Source organism: Xyrauchen texanus, chromosome 37 (assembly GCF_025860055.1).
Source record: "Xyrauchen texanus isolate HMW12.3.18 chromosome 37, RBS_HiC_50CHRs, whole genome shotgun sequence".
In the NCBI taxonomy this organism is placed as follows: domain Eukaryota; kingdom Metazoa; phylum Chordata; class Actinopteri; order Cypriniformes; family Catostomidae; genus Xyrauchen; species Xyrauchen texanus.
The window spans coordinates 33,925,686-33,940,522 of record NC_068312.1 but is presented as its reverse complement, the minus strand read 5'-3'; the positions used below and the strand labels follow the sequence as shown (position 1 = coordinate 33,940,522).

At 38.0% G+C, this 14,837-nt stretch overlaps 1 protein-coding gene across 3 annotated transcripts in view; it reads left to right on the top strand.

Moving 5' to 3' along the window:
- Nucleotides 1–323: 323 nt before the first annotated feature.
- gripap1 (GRIP1 associated protein 1) overlaps nt 324–14,837 on the top strand; it is a 71,269-nt gene continuing 56,755 nt past the window's right edge. For 2 of the 3 annotated variants that reach the window (XM_052109207.1, XM_052109205.1), the window contains exons 1-10: nt 324–615; nt 1,390–1,456; nt 2,293–2,354; nt 3,452–3,478; nt 7,888–7,995; nt 8,893–9,049; nt 9,158–9,294; nt 12,367–12,415; nt 13,813–13,883; nt 14,381–14,428. In XM_052109207.1, coding sequence (XP_051965167.1) covers nt 574–615; nt 1,390–1,456; nt 2,293–2,354; nt 3,452–3,478; nt 7,888–7,995; nt 8,893–9,049; nt 9,158–9,294; nt 12,367–12,415; nt 13,813–13,883; nt 14,381–14,428 — 768 coding nt within the window. In that variant the 5' untranslated portion in view covers nt 324–573. The remainder of the gene's footprint in view (nt 616–1,389; nt 1,457–2,292; nt 2,355–3,451; nt 3,479–7,887; nt 7,996–8,892; nt 9,050–9,157; nt 9,295–12,366; nt 12,416–13,812; nt 13,884–14,380; nt 14,429–14,837) is intronic. The other variant, XM_052109206.1, reaches the window with a different exon arrangement.

Below are 14,837 nucleotides of genomic sequence, written 5' to 3'. Positions count from 1 at the left end.
TCTTCTTTTTACTCCGTTACTCCTGGTCGGAGGTTTCCGTAAATATTTAGTTTATACGTAGGGTTACGTCCTACTTAAATGTAATGGTGCAATGCTCAAATATTGTGACTTAATGCCCATTTAGGCCACAACTAGTCTAAGCTGTAATGTATGTATAGCTGGTGCAACCGGCCCCTGGTCAGATGGATCCTTCAAGAGGACACTGCACAACCCCTCCCTGTCAGACAAACTTACTGGATGCCACCACTTACTCGACTCTAGCCACCCCTTTGCCACCCCTGGCAAAAAATCCTGTACACGCCCCTGAGGTAGTCCTATCTCATCTGCCCAAATAGTATGCACTATGTCAGTGCGCCATCTGCAGGACAGGTGCGGAACTAACACACGGATGCGTGTCTGTCAACAAGCCAAGTTGCTCAGATGAGAAGATGGGAGAAACCAGAAAGTTGCAGCTTTAAGCCTCATATTATCAGAATGGCACGTCGTTTGGCCACACAGAGCTGTTAGAAAATACAGTAATTGAGGGGACAGTGTTACTTTATTCCTTCTAGCAGTGTTTTGCTATGGTTGAAGATGGCGCAAGCACTGTCAGAAGAGGAGTTCCACCGCATGCAGGTACATATCTCTTGATTCACGCTTTTAATAGGTCTCTTATTTAACCTGTAATAAAGACACGAGACTATTGATGTGATTTGAAACGATTTTGAGTGGGAATATGTGTAAACCTGGCTTTATCGGGGCTGTATGCATGTTCATCCTGTGAGGCGGAGGGAGGAGGCTGTTAGCTTTAGCTGGTAGCATGCCAAGTTCACTGTTAACATGCTGGAAAATTGTTTTATGGACAACTACAACGGGTTTCTTGAATTAATTATCTGATTTAGTCAATAAAATTACTTTCTGGCGAAATTACACAAAATAAAGTGTCTATTTAACGAGCCTGTGATACATGTTTACATGCTAGCGTGCTAACCTGTTATTTATGGTCATTAGTCACCGTTAGCACAGTACGTTAAAATCCTAACTAAAGGTCTGTTTTAAAATATAAATGTATGAATTAAAATGTTTTAAGTTATGTGTCCAGGCAGTGATGCCAATATCAGGCTCTTGGATGTAGCCTTTGTCTTGTTTTGCACTAGCATGCTCTTGTTTACAAGCTAAAATGCATCTAATATTCAGTTTCATAGCAACCAGTTTGCTAGATTAAATGTTTCCATTACGTAATCAAACCCATAACATGTTACGAATCTACATATTAACTGGCCTTAAGGGAGTCATATGACGCTACCATCATGTTATATTATGTTATATTGTTGGGTACCATTGCCCACAATAATCTGTATTGAACAAATCAAAGTTTTAACCTTTTTATTTAAATTTATGTCAATTTAGGCTCAGCTCTTAGAGCTCAGAACGCAAAACTACCAATTATCTGATGAGCTGCGAAAAAATACAGCAGGTAAGTCGAGACTGTTAAATTCAACCTTTATTTATTTATTTATTTATTTTATTTTTCTCCCCAATTTGGAATGCCTAATTCCCTATGTGCTCTAAGTCCTTGTGGTGTAGTGACTCGCCTCAGTCCGGGAGGCGGAGGACGAATCTCAGTTGCCTCTGCTTCTGAGAGCGTCAATCCGTGCATCTTATCACACGGCTTGTTGAGCACATTACCGCGGAGACGTAGCGCGTGTGGAGGTTTCACGCTATTCTCCGCAGCATCCACGCACAACTCACCACGTGCCCCACCAAGAGCGAACCATATTATAGTGACCACGAGGAGGTTACCCCATGTGACTCTACCCTCCTTAGCAAAAGGGGCAATTTGGTTGCTTAGGAGACCTGGCTGGACTCACTCAGCATGCCCTGTATTCAAACTTGCGACTCCAGGTGTGCTAGTCAGCGTCTTTACTCGCTGAGCTACCCAGGCTCCCAAACTAAACCTTTATTAATTCAAAACACGGGATAACACGGGTGTTTTATTTATTTTTTAACCCAGCAGATTGTTACCCAGCAGTTCCTCATAACCACACTTCTGGTTAGATAAAAGATAATTTATGTGTTTTGCCAAAATAGTGCATATCTGTACTTTTTTTTATTTTTACATTGTCTGTGCTTATTTGGGATTAAAATTGGCTTAATTCCGCAGAATGGATTTAAATATGGTAAATTGTGTTAAACGGAGCTGAGAATACTACACATAAACACAGGCATTGAAAGACAAATACACTGTATAGCATCAAATAAAGTGAGTTATTATCTTGTTTCTAGATATTATCTGTTTTAACTGTTTTTCAGAGCTCAACAGTGTCCGTCAGAAGATCTCGACCTTGGAGAAAGATTACATCAAAGCACAGAAGGTGAAGACTTTCATCAGTTTTTCACTCATTGCCATGAGATAAAGGTCAGGTCTTGCTGCAGGCCTCTGTTAAAGGCCTTATTCTTTTTCTTTGTATGCTGTTTTCTTGCCTTGTTTTTTAATGAGCTCTGAGTAATTGACTGTGCAGGCGACTGCATGTCAGTTTTTGTGCCCCATTTGCACACTTTTCTACAGTGACTGAACCAGTCGGTTGATTAAGTAATTTCCTGGTCTTGCACTTAGTTAAAAAATTCTTCCTCTAATTGGGCATGAAGAGTGATTGCACTGTGATGCAAAATCACTTACACTGATCATGTTGTAATGCTCAAAATATAGGATAGTACAAAATGTCCATGACGCAGCATTGCCTGAAACACTCAAGAATGTGTTGCAATGATGCACTGATCCCTCAACTCCAGGGTTTTTCAACAATAGGCCAGTTGTCAGATATTTAAAACACGTACGGTGCATATAAAGTCCATTAGGGACCATTACTTCTGTTTTGCATTGTTTTGAAGATTTTGAACAAACTGAAAGCCCAAAAAAAAAAATTTATTAAAGAAGAAATGTGTAATAATCTGCAGTATTTCTTCGTATAAACATATAGTGGTGTATTCAAATATATATAACTCCATTTGTGAAATAATTTATTTCAAAAGAGATAAAAATGTAAATGAATAAAAATGTAAATAAATAATATTATAAATAATTTGCCAATGTAATTAATACATTTTAAGAATAAGTTATAGTAGCTTTCAAATCTATAGAAAGACTCAAAAATTGGATTTCTTTTAATAATTGAGGTACCTGGGTTGGCTGTGGGTCTGTATGGGGTGTTCATGGATCTTTAAATGTTGGGAACCCATGTCTTAGCTTAAAATTGCTTTCAATGTGCAGGTGACTGACAACATGGAGGCAATTGAAGTGTCATGGTTTTGTACTTGTTGCCATAGGGAAGGAAGTTGTCCATTTGCTAGTAAAATCTGCTTTTTTCTGGGGATACTGCCTTTTAGCAGTATTTTATTGCTTTTAAATTGTACTTGATTTGACTTCAGTTGTGATGTTTTTTTTTTTTCTTCTTTCTGTTTTTACCCTCAGGCTTTGAATAAGAGCAAGAAAGCCCAGGTGAGTTTTCTACAGTAAATGAAAATAAATGTGTTTCTTTTCTCATCAACAAATTGTGGTTTGTTTGGGCATTCAAAAAGTGATTCAAAATTAATTTATCTTCGAAGAATCTTAGGTTTTCTTTTCATGGAAAAATGTTTAGTTACATTTTGCTGTTCATCATCACTGTGTCTTCATCTTAGTTTTAGAAATTAGGGTATTTTCTAATGTAAATGTTTCTAAGTAAAATTTTTATCATCCTGATTGAAATCCAGGAATTAATTTTTGTGCCAGATAAATGCTCTGATACTGCAAAAATAATTTATTTCATCTGATAGATATACAGTGCATCTGGAAAGTATTCACAGCACTTCACTTTTTCCATATTTTGTTATGTTACAGCCTTATTCCAAAATGGATTCAATTAATTATTTTCCTCTTAATTCTAAAAACAAAATCCCATAATGACAATGTGAAAGAAATTTGTTTGAAATCTTTGCAAATGTATTAAAAATAAAAACAAAAAACATGTACTGTACATAATTATTCACAGCCTATGCTCAATACTTTGTTGAAGCATCTTTGGCACCAATTACTGCCTCAAGTATTTTTGTGTATGATGCTACATGCTTGGCACACCTATTTTTGGGCAGTTTCTCCCATTCTTCTTTGCAGGACCTCTCAAGCTCCATCAGGTTGTATTGGGTGCCTCGGTGCACAGGCCTTTTCAGATCTCTCCAGAGATGTTCAGTCAGGTTCAAGTCTGGGCTCTAGCTGAGCCACTCAAGGACATTCACAGAGTTGTCCCGTAGCCACTCCTTTGTTATCTTGGCTGTGTGCTTAGGGTCGTTGTCCTGTTGGAAGATGAACCTTCGCCCCAGTCTGAGGTCCAGAGTGCTCTGGAGCAGCTTTTCATCAAGGATGTCTCTGTACATTGCTGCATTCATCTTTCCCTCGATCCTGACTAGTCTCCCAGTTCCTGCCACTGAAAAACATCCCCACAGCGTGATGCTGCCACCACCACCATGCTTCACTGTAGGGATGGTATTGGCCAGGTGATGAGGTTTCCTCCAGAAACGACGCTTGCCATTCAGGCCAAAGAGATTAATCTTTGTTTCATCAGACCAGAGGATTTTGTTTCTCATGGTCTGAGAGTCCTTCAGGTGCCTTGTGGCAAACTCCAGGCGGGCTGTCATGTGCCTTTTACTGAGGAGTGGCTTCCGTCTGGCCACTCTACCATACATGCCTGATTGGTGGAGTGCTGCAGATATGGTTGTTCTTCTGGAAGTTTCTCCTCTCTCCACCGAGAAATGCTGGAGCTCTGTCAGAGTGACCATCAGGTTCTTCGTCACCTCCCTGACTAAGTTCCTTCTCCCCCGATCACTCAGTTTGGCCGGGCAGCCAGCTCTAGGAAGAGTCCCGGTGTTTCCAAACTTCTTCCATTTACGGAAGATGGAGACCACGCTGCTCATTGGGACCTTCAATGCTGCAGAAATTTTTCTGTACCCTTCCCCAGATCTGTGTCTCAATACAATCCTGTCTCGGAGGTCTACAGACAATTCCTTGCACTTCATGGCTTGGTTTGTGCTCTGACTTGCACTGTTAACTGTGGGACTTTGTATAGACAGGTGTGTGCCTTTCCAAATCATGTCCAATCAACTGAATTTACCACAGGTGGACTCCAGTCAAGTTGTAGAAACATCTCAAGGATTATCAGTGTAAAGAGGATGCACCTGACCTCAATTTTGAGTGTCATGTCAAAGACTGTGAATATTTCTGTACATGTGATTTCTTTTTAATTTTTAATACATTTGCAAATATTTCAAACAAACTTCTTTCAAGTTGTCATTATGGGATATTGTTTGTAGAATTGAGGAAAATGAATATAATCCATTTTAGAATAAGGCTGTAACATAACAAAATGTGGAAAAAGTGAAGCGCTGTGAATATTTTCCGGATTCACTGTATATTTATAAAGAGATTGCACCTTTAAATAGCTTCAATGTAGTTGGGTACTTTTTCTGGTAGCTACTAGCTTGTAGTGTAGTTAAAGGAATAGTTCACCCAAAAATTATTTACTCTCATAATTTACTCACCCTTATACCATCTCTTACTCATATGACTTTCTTTCTTCTGTGGAACACAAATGAAGACATTTTCATAGGTTTATTCTCTTTATATCTATATAATGCAACAACATGGAGTCCAAAACATCCAAGCTCAGAAAGGCAGCATGAATGTAGTAATCCATAAGACTGGAATGTCTTCGGAAATTATATGATAGATTTTGGGTGAGAACAGACCAAAACCCATTTTCACTCAAAATCTTGACATCTGCGGTCTCCTTGGCACGTTTATGATTTGAAGATCTATAACACTTCCTCGCACTAGAAGCATGTGTATACAGTGCTTGCACATGTCAGAGTTACATTTCTGTCTGTACTCGCTGAAAACCGATCATATTGCTTCAAAAGACTTTGAATAAACCAGGTACTAAAAATTAAATGTTTTTCGTTTCAGATCGTTCTGAGAAAACATTGTATTTGTTTTCCGTTTCAGAATTTCTGCAGCCTCATTTGCAAGTGTTAATCCGTTAGAACAAAATACAAGAATGGTTAATAGCTTTCTTTTTAAAATGACAGTTCTCTGTGCTAAGGGGTTGGTGAAATACCAATTGCATTATTGCCAGTTCTTGCAAGAGAAACAAGCAACCTGGTATGGAAAAACAAGCCAATTGCCTCACCAAAAATAACTGAAAATAAGCAATATTTGTTTTCCCTGTGTGTTGGATTTGCCAGCATAGAAATCAAAACAAGCACAGATTTAATTAACAGTTAAGAATAATTTTAATTGCAGATCTGCTTCTCGGTCAAAACCCAGCAGCATCAATTCTGTATTAATGCATCACACCTAACAATAATTCAGTGAAGACTTGGAAATAACTGAGAAATACACTGATGAGCCAAAATATTATGACCACCCATAGGTGAAGTGAATAACATTGATCATCTCCTAACAAGGCCACATGTAAAGGACTGGGTAGATGGTAAACAAACAATGAGTTCTCGTAATCAATGTGTTGAATGCAGGAGAAGTTGGCAGGAGTAAAGACCTGAATGACTTTAACAGGGGCCAAATTTTTATGGCCAGACGACTGGGTCAGAGCATCTCTGAAATGGCAAGGCTTGTGGGCTGCTTATGGTCAGCATTGGTGAGCACCTGGGTGCCCAACACCCTGTCAAACCGGTGACAGGCTGTTGGATGCCCTAGGCTCATCGATGCACAAGGGCAACAAAGGCTATCCCGTCTGGTCCAAAACCGACTGGAGGTCTACTGTGGCACAAGTCACAGAAAGGTTTAATGATGGTTAAGGGATGAATACACAACACACAGTGCATCGCACCCTGCTGCCTATGGGGTTGCGTATTCGCAAACCAGTCAGAGTACCCATGACGACCCCTGTCCACTGTTGAAAGTGCCTACAATGGGCATTTAAGCGTCAGAACTTGACCTTAGAGCAGTGGAAGAAGGTCGTCTGGTCTGATGAGTCCCATTTTCTTTTACATCACATGGACGGCCTTGTACAGGTGTGCCATTTACCTGGGGAAGTGATGGCACCAGGATGCATTGTGGGAAGACAATGAGCAGGAATGTGATGTGCTGGGCAGCTGGGAAACCCTGGATTAAACCACTCTGGTCGTTTGGATTACCTTTATGATGCCTTTATGTCCTTTTTTGAGCTTGGATGTGTTGTATGGATGTGACTGCATCATATATCTTTAAAAATATCTCTTGTGTTCCACAGAATAAAGATACCGGTAGTCATTAAGGGTGAGTTATAATTTTTGGGTGAACTATTCCTTTAACTACTTAAGCTACTTTAAGAGTAGCTTAAATCTTGCGAAGGTACAGTTTCAAAGTCACGTCCTCAACACTAAATCCAGACCACTATGGAAAACAGGGTTTCCATTAGATGGTAAATACAGTTTTTTGACCGCTTAAATGTCCCAATGTTCCAAAAATGTAAAAATTAACCAAAAACTATTTTGGTTATTTTAATATTTCTTTGTAAACTAAAAGATATGTGGCAAATAGCAGTTTAGCTTTTGGCTTTGACCTCTGTTTTTGTTTTGAACTTTTTTTTTTTTTTTTTTAATTAGACAGATTCTATGACTGTCGTTTTTCTTTAATGGAAAAGCAGCTATAATGAACAAACATTTATTGTTCATTTGACTTGATTGTGCCATTACTATATGACATGCGCAGTTTATTGCATTAAAGGGCAAAATTACTGGATTTTTTCAAATTTGTCCGGTAAACTTTATAATTCCCGCACACGTTGGCTATCATCAACATTTCTTAACAGAAACTCAGATGGACAAAATAATCACAATGATTGATAACCATATCATACAATATCTCTTTTTCAGGAGGTAGATGCCTTACTCAGTGAGAACAAGATGCTGCAGGGCAAGTTACACAGTCAGGAAGATGATTTCAGACTGCAGAACAGCACCCTAATGCAAGAACTGTCCAAGGTGCTGACAACACACAAAGATCCCCCATTTAGCCTTAACAGACTGTAGGGGCAAGTGCTGTTAGTGAGCACCTATTGACAACACATACACACATACACCCAGGTGCATATAAACTACCATGAGATATACAGTTGTAAGTGCCATGGGTACAAAGGATGTTTTAAATAAATGTTTCAGGTTTGATACAAGTTATGCTTGAGTGCATTTGTTGCATCCATGTTATGTTTTCTGTTACTGTAGAAATAATCTCTCAACTCATCTCTCAGTTTGAAAAAGCAAACAAAAATGCTTGCAGCAATTCAAATATTAGTGATGCGCTATTAACCATCTCACATATGGCTTTCGACTCTGGTCTTTCTCCTGGAAGGGATGCCTTGGGAGATCCCAGTTAGAAAGGAATGGGACGGGACCTCAAGACGAGTCAACTAATGTCCCGTTCCATATTGCGCTGCACATGCTGGCGCTCCTCCTGCCAACAAGACCAGAAAGGGATGTTATGTACCTATACCTATCTTTTTGGGATCATTGTAAAAATTATGTCAGTAACACGCAACCAGAAGTTTATCCTGCTAGAAAAGGTGTCCAACCACTAAATGCTGATTTAGACAACATCACAGCTTACATTTTTTTTAGTATGAAAGTATTAATATAGTTGCTTAAAAAGTATAAGCAGCTTTGCTCCTGTAAATATATTCAAGTAAGCATAATTTTTGGTTTACAGTTATTTTAGCAAACTGAGAGATGAGTCTAAATTTTTGGTGTGGTAATTGTGTGGCTAATTGACAACATCAACTGCATCAATCCTTTAACTATGATGATTGCCATTTTAGGGCCTGTTACGTGTTTTTACATGAGAATAACAACAGTTTTATTTTTGTTTGCCATGTGGTGGTGAAGTTATGTTCCCAGATCGAGCAGTTAGAACTAGAGAATCAGGGGCTGAAGGAGGGTCAGGGTTTGGAAAGACCTGTCTACAGCCCCACTTCTGGTCCAATAGATGCTGAGCTCCTGCGGTTACAGGCTGAAAACTCTGCCCTGCAGAAGAAATTAACAGGTAAGAGGAACTAATTTCTGAGAAATTTGGACATACAGTCTTCACTAATTAATTTTCTTACAGAAACATATAGATATTGACTTAGTGTTTTGTGTCTTATGTATGCAGCTCATCAAGAACGTCCAGATGTTAATGATGGTAAAGCAGTGCTCGTTGATGGATCAGCCGACACTAATGGTGTCCAATCCGATGCCAGTGGACACAGTGAGGAGACTGCAGCCCTGGACAATGACCAGCTTGACCAGGTAAAAGATAATGGGTTTGAATCTTACTGTGGGTATGCAATGGTGAACCACACAGTGGAGGTTCATTGTACAGTAAGTGAATAAATATAAAGTCTTTGTTCTTTGTGTGAAAATAATGCTTTAAAAAAATGCATGCCTTAGCAAACACTACTAATAAGTTACTTTCTAACAGTTTTAATGTTTTGAAGAATTGACCATGAAGCTCTACCTATACAGCTTTCTAAAAATGCAATGTGGACACACACGTGCACATCAAGAGCACGTGTGTGTCAGGAGGTCAGGAGATACCTACATTTGTATTACTCAAGTCTGAAGAAATATAAAGACCTCTTTAAAAATTGTCCGGCATCTTATAGCAGTCGTAGTGCACATGCACCAACCACCTGTGTATGCGCTCTGTCAAATGAAGTATACTGTGACAGGCTCGCATTTGATTGAACGCAGATGCTGAGCATCTGTATCAAAAGTATACTTGGGGGTTAAGCATTGTCATGTGCTTGTCCTTCGGACAAGTGAATTGGAGGAAAAAAGTAACTTGTGTGAAGATAAAAAAAAAAGCCTTCATCACCATAATTTACAGCTAGTAGGGATCACATTAAGATACGATCAGTACAGAAAGGTAGTTCAGTCATTACTCACCCTCATGTCTATTTCAATTTCACTCTACTGTGGAACACTAAATATGATTTTCGGCAGAATTTTAGTCTTAGTCAATATTTACTGTCATGGCATCTTTTTTCCATACAATAAAAGTGAATTGTGACTGAAACTAACATTCTCCCTATCATCTCTTTATTAGTTCCATGGACGATAGAGTTAAGTCAGACAGGTTTGGAACAACATGAATGCTAGTAATGATTCTAGAATTTTCAGTAACACTTTAAAATAAGGTTCATTATTGCATTAACATTAGTTAATGTATTAGGTATCATGAACTAACAATGAACAATATATTTTTTCTGTATTTATCTTTGTTAATGTTAGTTACTAAAAATATTAAAATACTAAAAACATTTGTTCATTGTTTGTTCATGTTGGCTCATAGTGCACTAACTAATGTTAACATATACAACTTTTTTTATAAAAATCTTATTTTTTTATATATGCTGGAATTAACATTTAACCAACATTGTTAGTTCATGTTAACTGTTTGTGTTAACTAACGTCAACAAGTGGAACCTTATTGTAAAGTGTTTTCGTATTTAAATTTTTGAGTAAATTATCTCTTTAAGAGTACGAAGACATAATTTACCCCAAAATGAAACGGGTTAATTTTCTCTTCAAGAGTACATATTGACAAAATGCAGTGAAAATGTTAACCGATAAAATCACGAGGAAACCCTGCTGCCAAATCTGTTATGATGTATATTGAAAACAGATATGTATATTAAAGATAGATCATATATTTTCATTTTATATTTTATTAATGTTATAGTATTAATATAATTTTTTATGTATACTGTTACTTAATTAAATTGATTCACATAGCAGAGAAAAAACCTCAGATGCAAACTTCAGATGGAGCTCTAGAAAGATGAGAAAAGTAACAGATCTTCAGTATGATGCATAAGTATGTTTTAAGCGTTTCTCTTCTCTCTACAGATGGTAGCATTACACAAAGCATTTTTGAAATTTCTGCCTTTCTAGCTCTATTATGAGGGAGCACCACGATGTAACTAGACAAAGTTAGAATGCTCCAACGTTGTGCGCTTGCGATGAAGACAGCTTTGTTCATTATAAACAGGAGCTCACTTACAGTGACGTGGTACAACACCATTCGCATGGCCTATTAACAGGTTTATATCTGTAGCATCTGAAGTCAGTAAATATGCGCTTCCCCACTGCGGGCGCTCACGAGCTGCTGAAAACTGCACGAGAGAAGGAGAAATTGGGAGAGAGAGGGACGCAATGGAGGGAATTCCCTGCATTTTGAACATGAAACGTATGGGAATGATTAATATTGTGCTCAATACCTGCACTTCCATGCTGAATTTCAGGCCCCCCGGGTTATTTTTTTGTTATTGAGGTTTTAATCAGGCCACTTGTCCAGCCGGGCAAGTAAAATTCTCTTCAACTTGCCCCTTCAAAAATCAAATTGTCCCAGGCAGACAAGCGTCAGTGTCGAGCTATCTATACACTAACTAGTGTACTCTTAAAAGTGAATACGTTTAGCAGATGTACGCATTAAAGTCTCTCTCTCTCCAAAAATGGACCAAAAATATTGACGTCTCAAACAGCACAACACTGATTTTATTTTTCCAATCTACTGCTCTCTAGAATGACAGTGTCCTAGCAAGTAGCTAATTACAGTTCATGGCTGTGACAAAGTAAAGCTTTTTGGCGATTTAAAAAAAGGGGGGATGATCGCTTTGAAATGTCCCAGAGTAAGTCAACAGAGGAAAGAAAACTGCTCATCAAGCAATTTCATGTGGTTTTAGGGTCTTTTACCATAGGCTCCATCATATATCTCCATGTATTGTATGAAGAGAGCTGTATCGAAGGAGTCTCAGCAGTAAAGACGCTGACTACCACTCCTGGAGTTTGCATGTTCGAATCCCAGGGTGTGCTGAATGACTCCAGCCAGGTCTCCTAAGCAACCAAATTGCCCCGTGGCTAGGGAGTGTAGAGTCACATGGTGTAACCTCCTCGTGGTCACTATAATGTGGTTCTTACTCTCGGTGGGGTGCATGGTGAGTTGTGAGCATATGCCACGGTGGATGTCTCTGCGGTAATGCGCTCAACAAGCCACAAGATAAGATGCGCGGATTGACAGTCTCAGACGCGGAGGCAACTGAGATTCATCCTCCGCCACCCGGTTTGAGGTGGTTCACTATGCCACCACGAGGACTTAGAGCACATTGGGAATTGGGCATTCAAAACTGGGGAGAAAAGGGGAGAAAAATAAGAGAGCTGTATCCTACTGAATCAAGAATTTAAAATAAGTCATTTTTGTTAATCGCATCTTTCCCTCACAAATAATTTTAAAATCAGCTACAATAATTGAGTAAAAAAGCTTGTTAAAATGGGATAAATTGTGGGGTTTTTTTTTGTGTGTCTTTTTTGTGTCTGAAGGCTGAGGGGCAGAGCACTAAACCGGAACAGCAACATAATGACCTGAGCGGTGAGTACATCTTTCTGACAACTTATAACATTGTGAACTTTTTCAAACTCACTGAAGAGGTGAGTACAACCAATTAAGTTTGTTCTGTTTCCTTAAACAGCAGCATTAAAGGGACACTACATATGTTTTCTTGTTTCATTTTTTATAATGAGAAATTAATAAAAGACCTATTATTTAGCCAGTACATAGTCTTTGTTCATTACTACAGAGTCACTAAAGCAAACCTTCAATAATGTTCAATTCAAAGCTGTCATGTTTGATATTGCAGGAACTTTCAGTCTTCTGGCATTTGTTGTTGTAAACCACAGATGTCAATATTTCCAGAATTCCGTAGTGTTCCTTTAATTGCACAATGTTATGTGCTTGACTGAGCATCATTTGAGCACTGCTCAATAGAGCTGTTGGAAAAAATCATTTCCGCGATTCATACTCAAACGAATCGATTCTGAGTTCAGTTTCATTCACAGCAGAGCAGTAGTGTGTGCCAAAGACAGACGTGGAAACAAAGATGTGAGTTAAGTGCACACACTAAGTGCACAAACACGACTGTTTTTAGACCAGCTGTATCAAACACTTGACCATTTGTGCCCAAATGAAACTACGATCTCAAAATTCTTTCACAAACCCACACACATAGCAACGGGAGAGTTTATTCGTGATAAGAAGCCAACAAACAACAAAAAAGATGGGCTCGCACCCATAATTGCACTGATTTGCACAAAACGGGGAAAACACAGAGGAAAATAATGACGAGGCAGCGGTTCGGGAGATGTTGGTGATGTTTTAATTTAATTATTTTTTTCTCCCCCTGATGCCTTTCTCTACTCTTGCACTCTCTCCATTTCATTGGCTTTAGTCATAAAGTGCAAACAGATAGAACTTAAATTAAAATGAATAGCATGGCATAGATTAATTTGAAATACTATTAAATTATTTACAATGCTTAAGCAAAAATACAAATAATAAAATAATCAGTTGAAGTAATGAAATATTCAGTGTGTTTTGATGGAGAACCAATATTTGTTTTGTGCTTTTAAGAGATTTTTTTTATAAGGTTTTAAAGAAAGAAACTGAAAAACTGAGATACCATTTATTTAATCTTGTGGATTGTCCATGTTTTGTTCACAGATCATACTGAATGTAAAAGACTAGTTTATTAAAACCACTGTTGAATAAAAACAAAAACAAGAAATGGGAAAAAATTGTGTAAAAAATTCATTTTGAAGAAAAAGAAAGATATTGAAGGACAAGATGCATCTTAATAATCACATCGTTACCCTTTGAATTGTCATCGAATCGTGAGGCCAGTGAAGATTCACAACTCTACTACTCAAACTCAAGATGATTTGGGGGTGGGTGTCATGTTTTTTTTAATAACTTTTAACTTTGGGTTTCAGAGGTGGTGTTAAAGCTTCAAACAGAGATGGAGGAGAAATGTTTACTGAGGGAACAGCTTCAGGCACTAGAGGTAAAAACACAAGTGTTACCCTTTAAATGCTCACTCCAGCAGAAATCCGACAAAAGGACAGTACTGAACACTAGGACTCATTTTCACTTACTGTGGGTGCTATTTTGGTCACATTCAGTATCACCTTGCACCCCAGAATAATTCATATCTATGTTTAATTGTATGTGATTTCTAATTTAAAGGGAGAGTTTACCGCAAAATGAAAATTATTTAATCATTTACTTAAAGTTTTAAAGAATGTTCATGCTTTTCTTTTCCATACTATGAAAGGAGATTGAACGGCTAACAATGCTGTCAATTTCATTGTATGGAGAAGGTTTGATGGAAGAATCAACATCTTAAGATATTTTATAATTAATTGTTTAATTTATCGATTTCTCAAATGATTAGTAATTGGAACAAATGAGTACCTATGCACAAGACCTTTCTTGGTGTAATTAAAATTCCTCTTGGTTATTCAGGGGTGTGTTAAATTGTGGGGTATTATGTATTTTCAGACATCCAAGAAGACAGAAATCACAAAAATACAAGAAGAGAACGCTAAAGTAAGTGTGACATCTTTTAGTGCGTATCTGCTCATTAAAATTTCACTAATGGCAGTATTTTGAAATGAAAATTTAAATAAATGAATACATGCTCCTGCATGTATGAATTATTGCATATCGCATTGCCGGATAGCGTAATATTTATTTAATCGGTTGTGATTTCCTTCTTTCACCCCCATGCAAAACAAGCTGAAATCCATTATATTAGCTATGCTGATGAAAGTGGTTAGGAAATGTTTTTAATTGCTGTAGCTCACTCTGCTTGCTCTGTAATGTTATGCTGCTTTGGTTACAAACCGCGCATTAATATCGAACGGTGATTAAAACAGACCGAAACTACCCGTGCATTCAAAGGTTTGAACTGCATGCATTCCAGACAATTAGAACAGACCATTGTGTAACGCTATTT